At 40.9% G+C, this 16,435-nt stretch overlaps 1 protein-coding gene across 1 annotated transcript in view; it reads left to right on the forward strand.

Moving 5' to 3' along the window:
- The window catches only part of dlst (dihydrolipoamide S-succinyltransferase), a 68,865-nt gene that overhangs the window by 14,068 nt on the left and 38,362 nt on the right, over positions 1 to 16,435 (forward strand). Inside the window, exons 4-11 of the mRNA XM_068038669.1 lie at positions 2,202 to 2,250; positions 3,324 to 3,385; positions 4,784 to 4,858; positions 6,216 to 6,271; positions 10,984 to 11,095; positions 12,472 to 12,612; positions 13,339 to 13,427; positions 14,368 to 14,465. Coding sequence (XP_067894770.1) covers positions 2,202 to 2,250; positions 3,324 to 3,385; positions 4,784 to 4,858; positions 6,216 to 6,271; positions 10,984 to 11,095; positions 12,472 to 12,612; positions 13,339 to 13,427; positions 14,368 to 14,465 — 682 coding nt within the window. The remainder of the gene's footprint in view (positions 1 to 2,201; positions 2,251 to 3,323; positions 3,386 to 4,783; positions 4,859 to 6,215; positions 6,272 to 10,983; positions 11,096 to 12,471; positions 12,613 to 13,338; positions 13,428 to 14,367; positions 14,466 to 16,435) is intronic.

The raw sequence follows: 16,435 nt of genomic DNA on the forward strand, positions 1-16,435 counted from the left end.
AAACAGACTGCTTCATCAAATCCAAGTGAAGACTTCAAGTAGCATTTGATTATATTCATATTAGAATACCTCATCCATCAAGAACGTAACGCACAAAGACTTATTTATTTATTCTTAAACAGCTAATTTTTAAAACTTTTTTAAAAAGAAACTGGTTAACTGTTATTTTTGTGTGAATGAGAGAGAGAATGGGGAGTTAGATTAAAATAAGCTAAACATAGATTTATCTTAATCGTGTTTAAGATTTAATTTTTAATAAATAGTTTATTTGTTGTCTAAAGATACCTAGTTTTATTCCACATTCGTGCCTTTTTTTTAACCTCTCGATCTGACTATTCCAATGCACCTGACTGGTGTCCCACATTCTACCCTCCGTAAACTTGAGGCCATCCAAAACTCTACTGCCCATGACTTAATTTGCACCAAGTCCCATTCACCTATCACTCCTGTGCTCGCACTCCTTAAAACCTACCGCTTTGACTGAGCTTTTGGTCATCTGACCTAATGTCTCCTGTGGCTAGGTGTCTTATTTTGTTTTATGATGCTCCTGTGAAGCGCCTTATGTTAAATGTGCTGTATTAATATGTTGTTGATGAAACTGCACACATTTTGATCTGTGACTTCCAAGATTGATGTATTGTTTTCTTGTGATGGCATTGTGAAGCTATTTCCAGTTGTGGGGTAGTCCAAAATTAGGAGTCATAAATATAAGATAATCACTGATAAATCCAATAAAGAACTCGGGAGAAACACCTTTACCCAGGGAGTGGTTAGAATGTGGAACTTGCTACCACATGGAGTAGTTGAGCAGAATAGAATCGATGCATTTTAAGGAAAGCTAGATAAGTACATAAGGAAGAAAGTAATGGAAGAATATAGGGATAGGATTGGATGAAATATGATAGGAGGAGACTTATGTGGAGCATAATCACAGACCATTTGGGGCCAATGGCATGTTTCTGTGCTGTAAATGCCATGAAAATGTGGTAACCTTTTAGCATCAGTAATCTTATTTATTTTCTGATCCTTTGCAATATCAGGAGTCCTGATTAGCAGGTTGTGTTCATATTTATATGTAAAGAATACTTGGTATTGTTATGGAAGTGCTTTTTAAAAATATTTTTGAGGACTCGTGTTTTAGAAATATGGACGTTGGTTTATTTGGGAAAACTGAGAAGATTCCATGGATGTTTTTTTTTGCAAGGGTCACTGAGAGATCTTGTTTGAAAACAAACCTTTACTGGATGTCACATACCTTAATCTCAATAAACAACAGAAACCTTGGTGACTTGGGGAAGATTTTTACAGAGATAAGACATGTCAAGATTTATGGTGTAAGGAGGGTTTCGCTTTTGGGATATTGTCTTGGTTCAGTTGGAGTGTGGACTGTGTTGAAAACAGTTGGGTTTGTAGCCTGCTGAAAAACATCCAGCTCCTCTCTTTCTACCTCTTTGAAAAAACCCTGCGAATCCAGTGTCTGAGAGCTAAAACTTCTGATGTCGGATTTCTCCTGAGACACTCCTAGAAGGCCTGTCAGATTAGTTCTCGATGCCTCCTGTAAAGAACTGCTCCAGAAAAGATCCCAGTGACCCGTCTACGTGTACTCATATGCCAGACTGTGCGCCATTTTTGGGACACAACATATCTCGTCCTTTTTCTTCAAGAATTAGCAAGTATTTGGCCAAAGTATTATTTGTTTTTTTTTTGTAAAAACTCTGCAGAGATTTTTTTTTTCTTTAACCAGGGTGTATGTGAAGGTGTGTGTTGGGTATTTAACAAAGAGTTTTCATATTTCAATCTGTTAATGCTTTGCTTCATTTCTGGATAAGTCTTGTTTTATAATAAGCTGATAATTTTGTTTATTAAAGAAACCTGGTTGTTGTGTCTTATTCTGGGATAAAGGGTAGAGTATATGATTGACTGTATCAGTAACTGGGTAAACATTTAAATATATGTTGTGCAGAAGTGGAACTAGAAAAAGGCAGTGCACTCCTCCTGCCTCAGTTGTAACGGTATCTAGTTGGAAAATGTACAATCCACATGTTTCTGAAATGAAACAACACTTGTCAGCACTTAATAGATACTGCCTGAATGTTTAACTTGATGAAATTAGCAGCTGAATATCCTTTAACAGTGCCTCTTCTATTGTGCTTTACTACATGTGAAATCTGATTGGCAGTAACCAAATATGTCTCTTCTAGGTCTTTTGGTGTGCCATCGGTTTATCTATGATAAAAGCAGGCAGCTTCCGTAAGTACTGAGAATTATATAAATTGAAATATATACAATAGATTCCAGTCCTCAATGATTTTTATTTTTGGAACCATTCTTTACCAGGACCTTGTAACTATAGAAAACCCCACCTTTTAGTTTTTCTTTCCTACCTTCTACAATATTCAGGCATTTAAGACCCAAACACTCTCATCCAGTTATTAAATTCACCTCTTGTACCTTTTGTAATATGCCCTTCCCCAAGGGACATTGACCCTATACTTAAGTTTCTGAACTAAAGAATAGAAATATAAAGAGATGCTGTTTTCCTATAATAATGGATGCAATAGGGTACCATTCCCTGATAATATAATGAAGGAGCCCATTCCTGTGCTGTACGATAAAATAAACCAGGGAAGTGCACTGCTAATCACATTTAGCTGGTTGTCCACTGTCATACCATCAGCAAGAGAAAAAGATTTGCTAAAAGGAGGCTAGGTGGGGTAAAAAAGACCCTTCTCCGAAACTTAAACTCTGTGTATTGTATAGAATAACGGGCTGTTCCGTGATTTTGGGATACCATTCTGATTGAAAGCACTATAGTTAGAACATTCCAGAACTTGCTATTTGTAAACCTTGCCCTCCCCCATGTCTAGAGATATAGAGAACCTGTGGAATATGATCAGAGTCACAATGCCTTTTAGAACTGTAAATTTATTTATATGAAAAATCAAAACAGTGATTCATTAACTTTAAGGCAGAACAATGTAAGTAACTATATCCAAGTGCTATGTTAGAGAACAAATGTATTTTTATGCCAGCAGCTGGTAAGTAAAACACTGTTTTCTTGGAATCAAAAAGCATAATTATCTGTACAAATTTCTTTCCAGATCCTGTCATTGGCCTTGCATACTTGTCTCCAAAAATATAACTTGCGACACCCTGCAAGCAGTACTGATGGAGGTCTGCTGGTAGAACATAAGAGTTGGGAGTACTTTAGAGGATTGTAAAGCAATTTGGGTTTCATTAGGCTGTAGTGAGTGAAGGCTTGAGTTGTTTGTACAATGATCTGTTCCCTTTGTATAATATACGGTTCTAATTATGCTTTGCAGAGAAAATGTCTCTAAATTCAGCATCTTCCACATCCGACACTTTAGGACGTCAGCAGTCTTTAGTAAGTATTAGATCATTTTATGTGAAGTTCTACTGTGATTGAATATTTTAAGACCATCTCTCATGCTGTTTGAACCATTAGCACTTTTTATCCTAATCAGATATTCACTGTACCTGTCGGTTGTGGTACAGTTAGACTATAGGTGAGGTAATTTTTTTTTTTTTACTGTGTAACCATTCTACCTTATCAGATACTGTCTCTCTTGGTACAGGATGTTGTCATAAATTTTGACAAGAAATGACATTTAAGACCACAAAATATACCAATTGTTTCACAATTGTATTTTCATGCCAACAAACCTGAAAACTTGGTTTTAAAACGTTTCAAATGGGTTCTTGACTTTGTACAGCTCTAATGCACCTTTTTTTGTGTAAGAAGGCAAAGTTAATTGACAGCACAATACTTTGAATGTTTGTATGACACCCTGGGTTAGTGCAGCACAAGTACCGTTAAAGCACTTTTGTGTTAAGTATATTCTTTCCTTCAACTCTCTTGAATCCTCATCTGTCATCAACATCGAGGCACATTGTTGGTGCATAGATAAGGGAGCTTTAACCTGTTTTGTATGTGACGCATGAGCTCTCAATGCATTGACAGTGGAAAGATGTTAAGTTGTTCAACAATAATCTTCACTTTGATTAATACTGATGTTCACCCCAGATTATTTTTTATTATATTTGTGATGCATTGAACGAAACAAGACAATCAGACCCCATCACAGGTTAAGTGCAGCCAGAACTGAAAATTGGATCTGAAAAAGGAGTTAAAATTACCATTTCTTTTTTTTTAGAGATACAGCACTGAAACAGGCCCTTCGACCCACTGAGTCTGTGCCGACCATCAACCACCCATTTATACTAATCCTACACTCATTCCATATTCCTACCACATCCCCACCTGTCCCTATATTTCCCTACCATCTACCTACATTAGAGGCAATTTATAATGGCCAATTTACCTATCAACCTGCAAGTCTTTGGCGTGTGGGAGGAAACTGGAGCACCCGGAGAAAACCCACGCAGACACGGGGAGAACTTGCAAACTCCGCACAGGCAGTACCCAGAATTGAACCCGGGTCGCTGGAGCTGTGAGGCTGCGGTGCTAGCCACTGTGCCGCCCCATTTTTTGTGTTGCCCTTTTTGTGGTTAAATGAGCAAGCCTATATTATGCTGGCTGCTTTGTGGTTTTATTTGCAATTAGAAAATTCAGATGCAGTCTGTAACCTTTCGGCTTAATATAGAATACCAGTATACAACTGTGAAGCTATGTCTGTCAAGCTTTGCTTAAACCAATAGAAAGCATTTTAAAAGTTTATTAAAAGGATTGTATCTTAAACTGCCCAATTTGCAATGAATGCCTTTTTCATACTAGTTTTAACTGTTTGACTTGCTTTCACAGATGATGAAGTGGTAACAGTGAATACGCCAGCATTTGCAGAGTCTGTCACAGAGGGAGATGTCAGGTGGGAAAAAGGTACAGTATTTTAGAAGATGATGAATATTTGGTTAGTTGTAAAGTGGGCTGGATATGTGAAAATTGGTGGGGTCCACTAGATTAAGTGTTTGAGAGGGTCTTTTTGTCCCCCAATGTTTCTCCAATCACATTATCACTGGCAAATGTTAAGTTATTCCTTAAAAACATATTAGTGGAAATACACTTTTGTGAAAAATTCCAAGCGTGTCTGGGTTCTGGAGGCTATTTTAAGAAAATGGTATATGAATAAATGGAAATAGATTCCTAACAAAGTTTTTAAATTATGTAGCCATATTTAAAACCTAGTATTACATGTGACTGTAACCATGGTAAGCTTTCTCTCCTCATCCATCTTGACCTGTCTGCATCCTTTGACGCAGTCGACCACATCACCCTCCTCCAGTGCCTCTCCTTGGTTGTCAAACAGGGTGGGACTGCACTTGCCTGGTTCTGTTCTTATCTATCCATTCATAGCCAGTGAATCACCTGCAGTGTCTTTTCTTCCCATCCCGAACCACTACCTCTGGTGTACCCCAAGCATCTATCCTTGGCCCCCTCCTATTTCTCACCTCCGGCAACAGCATTGGAAAAAAACAATGTCAGATTCCACATTTAGGCTGACGACACCTATCTCTACCTCATCACCTCTCTCAACCCCTCCTCTGCCTCTGGTTTGTCACAGTGCTTGCCCAACATCCGGTGCTGGGTGAACAGAAGTTTTCTCCAACTAAATATTGGGAAAGACTGAAGTTGTTGTCTTCTTTTGCTTTTGCTAACAACCAGTTTATGCCGCAGTGTGTCTCTAGCCTGGACTGGTAGGATATAGCAACAGAAGCAAGCCTTTCAACCCTCAAGCCTGTTTTGCCATCCAGTTAGATCATGGCTGATCTATACCTGATCTTCATTTACCTGTTTTTGATGCCTTGCCCAGCTAAATTTTCTGGCCCCCTTAGGAATTGCCATATGCACATGAAGATTTGGAGGGGAACTGAATAGAAAACAGTGCATTGGGGAAGTAATGTAATAATTCCAGATGTGCACATTGGGTACTGAGATGTCCTTTATAATATTTGTTTGTAATCAGGCAATAAATGCAAACAGTGCTTTTGGCTGTATATGCTTTTAGGGTTATGTGACAACTTGGTGTTGAAACTGCCCTATAACTCCACCATACTACTCTATCATACAACTAAAGAACAAACGATTGAAGTGACTATAGAACTGCAATCTAATATTGGGGTTCAGATAACTTGCGAATTTATGTAACCTTTGTTTTTTTTAATATCGATGTCCCTGAATGAATGTTTTGCATTCTGCATTCCCATATTAAATATTCATTTCCTGTGTTTCATTGCAGCTGTTGGTGATGTAGTAAGTGAAGATGAGGTGGTGTGTGAAATTGAAACTGATAAGGTCAGTAATATTTTTGATAGTTGCTTAGCAGAAACATTCTTTTTCTCTGTCTCTGTACTAAGCATGGCTGAAAAGGCAGTTGGGTCTCTGGTATTGCTCCTGTATAACTGTCACTAGAAATTAAATAATAAGTGATTCCAGCCCCATGATATTTCATTTCCTTTCCTTGTAGCTCCTTGTGCCTTCCATGTTGACAGTCCCCTATTTGCATCCATAGTATCACCTTGGGGAGAGTTTTAGTTTGCTGGGTTGCTCAGAGCTTATGGGTTCCCTTCAAGAAATTACTTCATGAATTTTATTGCTCCAAATTGGAAGGTGTCTGAAGAACTTGGAGCAGCTGTGTGGGCAAAGTGGGAACAAGCTGGACAGAGGAGAGTGGAAGCCCAAGTCTGGTGAGGGTGGATAGGAGCAGGGCAGAGGGAGGGAAAGTAAAGTGTGTAATCTCTGTCTCCAGGAGAGGCAAATTTGAGAACAGAAAAAATCCGAAGTGGGGCAGTAAGCAAGAAGGAATCCTAAATCTCTCGCCTCATTCTGAATGTGTTGACAGATTCTGCAGTTTGTTTCCACTAACCTGGACTGTGAATGCTGGCAGGCTATTTGACCACTGAAACGAATGCCGTCCAACCACATTCAGTACTTGCCCACTTCCTCATTCAGGTGCAGAAAATCCAGCTGATTTCCTCTCGCCCCTTTTTCTAACAGCAGCACTGGAAAACTCAAGACAAATTAGAGCACTTCCACCACCGTCAATGCGACACAGATGAGGAGTAGACCTTCCGTCTGTGTGAAGAAATGGTAAATTTTTAAAGAAAAACTGTACAACACAAATGCTGTCTGTTCTTGCAGTTTATATAGCAGGTTTTAGAGAAAGGGCGGGAGAAAAAGAATCCTTGCTTTTTGAAAATTCAGAATGTGGGATTCCAGGACTAGATTAGCATAATAAAATGCACCATGTTAAAGGGAAATATTTCCATTGTCAAAAGGTGCAACCTTTTTATTATCAAATAGTTCCTAAACTCTCCTGCCTGTCTGCCACAAGAAATCCTACTTCCAGCATTGCTGTTACATGTCCATAGAGAACCAATATTTTAGAAGCTGAAAACTAGCCAAACTGATCAGCTAACTATGGCGAGTAGCTCTGTGGGGGTGACTGGCAATTTGTATCGGTCCTTTGTGTTAATCAGTAAACTTTAAACCAGATGCTGGTAGTCTGTAGCTAGACTGTGGTCAGAATAGTCTGTCCTAGTTCCCACACTGTAGAGTGGAAAAGACATACAAATGAAATTCAGTGAGGATGCACTCTCATCGCAGAGGCATGCTAGATAAAAGCAGTGATCTCAGTATTGGCCATTTAATATAAACATAGAAACATTTATGGTGCAGAAGGTGGTTATTTGGCTCACTGTCCTGGTTGAAAAAGTGCTATCCAACCTCATCCCACCTTCCAGCTTTTGGTCTGTAGCCCTGGATTATGGCACCTCAAGTGCATATACAAGTGTTTTTTAAATGTAGGTTTCTGCCTCTACCACCCTTTCAGGCAGAGAGTTCCAGATCTCCTAACTCCCCTCTGATCTACCAACTATTTTAAATCTGTGCCCCGATTATTTACCTCTGCTAATGGAAATTTGTCTTTCCTATTTGCTCTATCTATCTCATGATTTTATACACCTCAATTAAATCTCCCTTTAGCCTCCTCTGTTCGAAAGAAAACAACCCCAGCCTGTCCAATCTTTTATCATAGCTAAAATTCTCCAGTCCCAGCAACATCCTCGTAAATCTCGTTTGTACCCTCCATGGGACAATTGCATCTTACCTGTAATGCAGTGACCAGAACTGTACGCGGTAGTCTAGCTGTGGTCTAACTAGTATTTTATACAGTTCTAAACACGACCCCTCCCTCCGCGGCCAATGAAGGAAAGTATTCTGTATACCTTCTTGACCACTTTATCTAACTGTCCTCCTACCTTCAGGGATCTGTAGACATGCACTCCAAGGTCCCTCAATTCCTCTACACTTCTCGGGATGTTGCTTGTTACTCCTCAAATACAATGTCTCACTCTTCTCTGAATCGAATTCCATTTGCCATTTTTCTCCCTACCTGACGAGTTCATTTGATGTCTACCTGAAATCTACAGCTTTCTTCCTCACTTCACCACTTGGTCAATTTTCATAATATCTGCAAACTTCTTAATCATGCCCTGTACATTTAAGTCTAAATCATTGATGTATACCACGAACAGCAAGGGGCCCAGTACTGAGCCCTGTGGAGCCCCATTGGAGGCAGCCTTCCAGTCAGAAAAACACCTGTCATCCGTAACCCTGTACTTCCTGCCACTGAGCTAATTTTGGATCCAACTTGCAGCCTTCCCTTTTAATTTTCTGATCAGTCTGCCATGAGGGACCTTAGTAAAATCCACATAGACTTCATAAAATACCCTCATCAACCCTCCCATCAAAAAATTCAGTCAAGGTAAGCAGACACGACCTTCCCTTAAATCCATGATGACTGGCCTTGACTAATCATGCTTTTCTCCATGACAATTTATACTGTGCCTCTGAAATTTTTCCAATAATTTGCCCAATTTAACCTTATCTTTGACTTGTTCTCCGGTTGAGCGATGCTCTTGGCACATGGCCTCACTGAATTTGCATTTGATTGTTTTGGGTTTTGGCAACGAATATGTTGCATTCTTTCTGATCTCTGCAGCATTATGAGCTTGTCTTATGTCCTTTTTTACTTCCCCTCTGAACTTCCTATATTTAGCTTGGTTTTCACTTGTATTATCAGCCTGACTGGTAATGTGCACTCTCTTTCTGCTTCATCTTGCTCTCTCTCTCTCTCTTTCATCATCCAGGGAGCTCTGGCTTTGCTTACCAATATTTTGCCTTTGTGGAAATGTGCCTTGACTGTACCCAAACCATCATTAATGGCAGCCCAATGTTCTGTTAGTTTTGCCTGCCAGTCTTTGATTCCAGTTTACCTGGGCCAGATTTGTTTTCACCCCACAGAAATTTGCCATCCTACAATTATGTATTTTTGTTTACTATAGATTGCTCCTTGTGCAGTTCCATAGCTAATCTAAACTTTGATATAATGATCACTGTTCCCTAAACGATTCCCAACTGACATTTGATCCCTTGACCTACCTCATTCCCCAGTACCAGATCCAGCAATGACCTCCTTGTTGGGCTGTAAGAAAACTGATCAAAAAAATTCTTCTGAACATACTTCAAAAGCTTTCTCCCCCTTGCCTTTTACATTATTACCATGCCAGTTTACATTGGGATAATTAAGGTCCCCCATTTATATGGTAAAAATATAGTTTCTGCACCCCTCTCTGATTTCCCTGCAAATTTGCTCCTTTATATGTTTCCTAGTAGTTGGTGGCTTATAAAATACACCCACTAGTCCAAATGTACCTGTGTTGTTTCATAAATTCTAACCAAATAGATTCTTTTGTTGGCCTCTCTAGGCTATCCTCTCTATCCAGCACTGTAATGTTCTCCTTAATCAATACTGCGTTATGTTTAGGGTTACTCGCCCAATTTACTCCCCCTCGGTGCTCCACCTTTGTACTCAGTGACGTCAATGTTGATGTCACTCTTTCAGAATTCTGTGAACACTCAGGTGTTTATGCTAGGCAGCTCCTCTCTTGGTGTTCAGCGCTGACCGGGGTTTCTCTATCACTGACAGTTTTTTTATATTCTCTGGGCTCCTCCTTTGGTGCTCCCCACTGATAGCCCCTGTTCCTACACCTGCCTGTTCTTTCACATCAACCCAGTTTTCTCTTTGTTTCCTAAAACTATTACTACCAATTCTTCAGAAAATAACAACCTCAACAACTTTTCATGTGACGCCCCTCGCCCCAGTAAAATGCTCACTATTCAGTAAATTAACAAAATTACTCCCAGCTTGTGGTTTTGCTGTGGGGAGAGTGGGGGCAGTCTCGCTTGTAAGCATCAAGTACTAAGATTTCAGATGCATTGCCACCATGATCTTTTCCTTGAGGTTGCCACTGGGAGTGAGATTTTGTAAAATTACATTATAATTTAAATTTTTTTTAATCGACCTCATCAGTTCTCCTTTTCTTGCACTAATTTGAGAACTCTCAGTCATCCTTCTGGTCCAGCTAATTATTAACATACATCTGTAGTGCGATAATTTGGTTACTTCAGTCACCACATTACTTTTGCGTTCAAGGTTCAATTATTGTGTCTGTACGATGCTGTAATCTGAACAAAACAGTTAATCATTCCACTTCCTATCTTAAGGTTCATCATAATAAATGCATCTTGTAATCGCTGCCTTCAACAACTTATTTTTGCCCATGGATTGTTTGGAATGTGAAAGAAAGCACGTTGTCCTATTTTCCATATGTGCACCAAAGTCAATTTTTGTTTGACATCTTTGTGATTAGCATTTACTTTACCACCTTAACATTTCATTGCAATGTATATAACAAACTTTTTTGATCCATCTTTTGCATCTGCAAACAGTACTGCATCATATGCAATGGGTTGTTAATTTTCAATTGACCTTGAATCCAGTTGCTGAATGCCCAGCTTCTCTGTCATTCCGTGAACTGAACCTTAAAATTGCTGCTACCTCCCAATTGACAATCAGCATTAAAAATGAAGCAGAGGAGTTCTTTGTCTACGTAAAGACATGCTGCCAGGCCATAGTTCCTGAAATTAATTCTTCTTTCTTTCAGACATCGGTGCAGGTTCCTGCTCCACATGCTGGTGTTATCGAGGAGCTCCTAGTCCCTGATGGGGGTAAAGTGGAAGGAGGAATCCCTCTCTTCAAACTCAGAAAGGCAGAAGGTGGGTTCTCCCCACCCGTGTGCTTGCTAGCCTACAATGTCTCCTGGTTAAGTAACGCTTCGATTTTAAAGCTCTTATCCTTGTTTTCAAATTTCTCTATTACGACCAGGTGAGAAGGGGTCCAGGGGTTTCCCCTTAGTCTTTGTCTGGTTTAAGTGTAACAGGGTTTAATTTTTAAAAACACCATGTTTCAGCTCCCCTTGGCGAATCCTTGTTCACCTCTTTCCAATTGTAAGGCAAGGAAATCAATTCAAACAGATTTTCTTAGATTTTAAACCAGAAAGGTCGAAGTTTATTAATGTTAAACTCTAATCCGGTTACTGACTACAAATATGCGACGCAACCACGCTAACATGCATATGATAAACGCACACGCAGATAGAGTCAGAAAAGAATAAAGGGGAAAGGTTTGAGGCAATAGCTGGGTTATTTTACTGTCCTTTGAGTTCGCTGTGAAGTCTTTAGTTGCCGGGTCAGACTTGCAAATTTGTTGGGGCCCAGTGCATGCTTCAGCTTGTTTCGAGGTCGGAGTCTTTTCTCTTTTGAGGTTTACGTGTCTTCCGTGGGTCTGGTGACTTGGGAGAAAGCGGAAGAGAGAGAGAGGCTACCTTACTCCAGGTTCCAGTTCTAAACTGCCTTCTGAGCCTTTCTGGCACAATTCAAAAAACCCCAGGTTGCCCAGCAGGTTAGTCATGTGACCAGCTGGTTTGACCACTTCTGTTTGTGGATTCTGCCATCTTAGCAGTCATCCTGGAATGTGAGCATCCTTACTTTCAATGTCTGGTGATCACAGCCCATTTTGGGATAAGTGGACCAGGAAATAGTCCTTTGTCTCTCCAAGCACTGACTCTTAGTATGCAAATGTTTTTCCAGCCAAGTGTCTTTTTTTTTAACAAGTCCTTTCTCCACTCCAGCAACAGTTTAAAATCAATGCTCATATGCCAAAATTAATATGCCTCATTCTTGGCAGGTGCAGGTCTGCATGATACATCTGTGACCATGTCTGTCCCTATCTCTCTCATCTCTTCCAGATCCAACCCACCTGAGATACCTGCGTTCATCTCATTTGACCTCTTCACCATCCCTGACTTTAATTGCTCCACCATTGGCAGCCATGCCAAGGCCTTAAGCTCTGGAATTCCCTCACTTTCCTCCTTTAAGACACTCCTCACAACCTATTCTTTGGCCAAGCTTTTGACCATCTGCTTTAATTGCCATGACAACTTCTGCTTTATAATGCCTCTGCGAAGTGCTTTGGGATGTTTTATTATGTTAATGTGCTATATAAATACAAATTGTCGGATGTTGCACAATGTTTTGGAGAAATCGCAGCTTAACCCTGGTTAATTGTGTGTTTTTTTTTTTTGCTTTTCTAGCTGGTGCTGCAAAACCCAAACCAGAAGCCCCTCCCACCCCTAAACCAGAAGCACCACCACCAGCAGCCACAGCAGGGGCGATTCCTACTACAATGCCACCTGTGCCACCAGTAAATATGCAGGCCATGGATAGTAAACCTGGTGAGTAAAATCAATGACTTGCATTTAAAAAGGCTTATATTAACTGAGTGCTTTATAACATCTCTGAAATGCCTCAACTCCTTCATGTGCATTGAATTAAAGTGACTTATGCAAGCAAATGTGTTGGCCATGCTGTGCACAGCAGGATCCCACAAGCAACAGTAAGTTGTATTATTGGTGACATTGATCAAGGGAGGAATGTTGAATAGGGCACAAGGAAATTCCTGCTCTTCAAATAGTGATACCTTTAACATCCATCAGGCAGTTGGGGTGCTCCTTATCTGAAGGACAGCACTTCCAACAATGCAGCATTCCCCCCAGTACTGCACTGGACTGGCAGCCTAGACATGCATCCAAGCACTCATGAGGCTTAAACCCACAACTTTCTGACTCGGAGGAGTGCTATCGAGTAAGCCCAGCTGACACAAACAAAGAAAACAGTGGAAACAATAGATTGCTATTAATCTTGGATGGTTCAGCAATCCTTTTGCTGTACATAACTGTTTATAACATGGATCTGTGACTTCTCGCCAGTGCACTTGCTATACTCTCTCTATTGTGTGCGCATAATAGCTGTGATAGTTATATTGTTGGCAGGTAATCCTCTTATGTTGTTTAAATAGGGTTTTGCCAGAGGCATCTACACAACAGGAGATATGAATAGGATATAAAGTAGGTTTTACACATCCAGTTCCTAACATCACCTCGTGTTCTGTTTTATTCCAGTGTCAGCAGTGAAACCGACTGCCATCCCTATTGGACACTTGGCCGCAGCTTCAGACGTGGGACTGAAAGGTGTCAGATCAGAGCATAGGGTAGATATGAAGCAGTAAATCAAACTGGTTACAACCTACCTTATATTTGAGTTTATTGTATAGAAATAACTAGTTGAGTATTTTTATAGATAACAAATATTTATCTGTAAACTGATATGTAGCTGTCATTCATAAAAAGTTAATGCATCTTTTATAATTTAAAAAAAGAAGTGAAGTTCTGTTCTTCTCTGGCTGAGAGATCAGGTGGGTAAACCCCTGAATTCGCTCCTGCACAGCAGAACAATAGCGTAGGGTTCGCTTTTCTGAGTCTTTGGGTAGCAGTATGCCGCAGATTTGATTCCACTTTGCTGTGCTTCTGGCTCCAATTGCCTTGCTGTGGAGTGGTGTCAAAAGGAAGCAAAGCATCTCCAGACAGAAGATGCGACTAAGTCAGTTTTGCAACCATGGTTGACTCACACTCGTGCCTTTGGGTGCAGAGCTCTGGCCACACCACTGTCTGGGCTGCTAGTGGTGCAGGGCCTGGGGAATTTATGGGGAAAAAGTATTGTATCCTATTCCAGGAATCTATTCTTCTAAACATAAATGTGAATAGTTGAAAAGGACACAGCCATACAAGATATTTGAGGGTTGGCAAGTTTCTTTCTATGCTTGCTCTGACTATGACAGTTAATGATGCAGCACTGCCTATGGAATAATCATCGATTTATTGATTTTCGATCACCATCACCAGAAACAGAAGCATGACCATATTGTCTGTGAACATTAAGAAAACCTGATTCTTCATATGTAATGTTGAGAGGATATCACTTTGTATTTTAGGAGTAAGGAATAATAACGTGATGTGTCAAAGCAATGATTGTAATCCCAGGTATCAACTATTCTGTATGTAATCTATTTGAACCTCTTGATTAGACAACAGCCTTGGAGATCAAGTTTGTGTAAAATAGAGTAATTTTGTAATTGAATTCTAAATGTTTAGGTTAAAATGAACAGAATGAGGCTTCGAATTGCACAGCGGCTAAAAGAGGCTCAGGATACTTGTGCCATGCTAACTACCTTCAACGAGATTGACATGAGGTAAGATGGATTTGACAGCTGCAGTCAGCATAATGAGGCGCATGCATAGAGCTGTCAGTGTTAGTTATATTGTTTTGTTTCTCTCAGTTTGATTATCAGGAAAGATGTAATATAAAATCATTCTTTTGAACATGTTCTAGCTTAAATTTAGATGCTGAAATCTGTTGTCCGGCTTAGAAAGTCTTCTGCTACAAGAGCGATAATATAATGATCCCACCTGGTTTCCATTGAGGCAATGAGAGGTAGTACATAGTGACTCATCTACAGGCATCAAGTCAGAACTGCCTAAACCTGTTCATTCTTTGCTTTGAAAGAAGATGCAGAAAACTTGTTGGATTCTGTTGGGGAACGAGAGGGACATACTTACGGTATGTTTTCTCACCCCTTAACCCTTTCCTGAATCTCCCCATGTCATAACTATTCACAGCAAAAATTCAATTGGCCTCTGCTGGTGCATTTCTGGACTGGTCTGGGACTATAGGAAGGTCTACCCTTCAGTTATTCCTTCCGTGTGGTGGCGTACAATGAGATTGACAGCTCACTGATTTTTAAAATTTGTTTTTGGGATGTGGACATCGCTGGCAAGGCCAACATTTATTGCCCATCCCTAATTACCCTTGAGAAGGTGATTAATTACTGGCACAAACCCATGATACTGAAGACCTGTGCTCCAGAACTTGCCACGCCCCTGGCCATGCTGTTCCAGTACAGCTGCAACACTGGCATCTACCTGGCAATGTGGAAAATTGCCCAGGTATGTCCTGTACACACAAAGCAGGACAAGTCCAACCTGGCCAATTACTGCCCCATCCGTCTACACTCAATCATCAGTAAAGTGATGGAAGGTGTCATCGACTGTGCTATGAAGCGGCACTTGCTTAGCAATAAGCTGCTCAGTGACGCTTAGTTTGGGTTCCGCCAGGGCCACTCAACTCCTGCCCTCATTACAGCCTTGATTCAAACATGGACAAAAGAGCTGAACTCTAGGTGAGGTGAGAGTAACTGCCCTTGACATCAAGGGAGCATTTGATTGAGTATGGCATCAAGGAGCCCTAGCAAAACAGAAGTCAGTGGGAATCGGGGAAAATTCTTTGCTGGTTGAAGTCATACCTAGCACAAAGGAAGATGGTTGTGGTTGTTGGACATCACTGCAGGAGTTCCTCAGGGTAGTGTCCTGGGCCCAACCATCTTTAGCTGCTTCATCAATGACCTTCCTTAAATAATACACTCAGAAGTGGGGATGTTCGCTGATGATTGCACAATGTTCAGCACCATTCGTGACTCCTCAGATACTGAAGCAGTCCACGTAGAAATGCAGCAAGACCTGGACAATATCCAGACATGGGCTGATAAGTGGCAAGTAACGTTTGCACCACACAAGTGCCAGGCAATGACCATCTCCAGCAAGAGGGAATCTAACCATCTCCCCTTGACATTCAATGGCATTACCATCACTGAATCCCCCACTATCAACATCCTGGGGTTACCATTGACCAGAATCTGAACTGGAGTAGCCATATAAATAGTGTGGCTACAAGAGCAGGTCAGAGGCTAGAAATCCTGCGGTGCGTAACTCACCTACTGACTCCCCAAAGCCTGTCCAGCATCTACAAGGCACAAGTCAGGAGTGTGATGGAATATTCTCCACCTTCCTGGATGGGTGCAGCTCCAACAAAACTCAAGAAGCTTGACACCATCCAGAACAAAGCAGCCCGCTTGATTGGCAACCCATCCACAAATGTTCACACTCTCCACCGCCGACGCATAGTGGCAGCAGTGTGTACCATCTACAAGGTGCACTGCAGCAATGCACCAAGGCTCCTTAGACAGCACCTTCCAAACCCGCGACCTCTACCAACTAGAAGGACAAGGGCAGCAAATGCATGGGAACACCACCACCTGCCAGTTCCCCTCCAAGTCATGCACCATCCTGACTTGGAACTATATTGCTGTTCCTTCACTGTCGCTGG

This window comes from Heterodontus francisci, chromosome 9 (genome assembly GCF_036365525.1).
Source record: "Heterodontus francisci isolate sHetFra1 chromosome 9, sHetFra1.hap1, whole genome shotgun sequence".
Lineage (NCBI taxonomy): Eukaryota > Metazoa > Chordata > Chondrichthyes > Heterodontiformes > Heterodontidae > Heterodontus > Heterodontus francisci.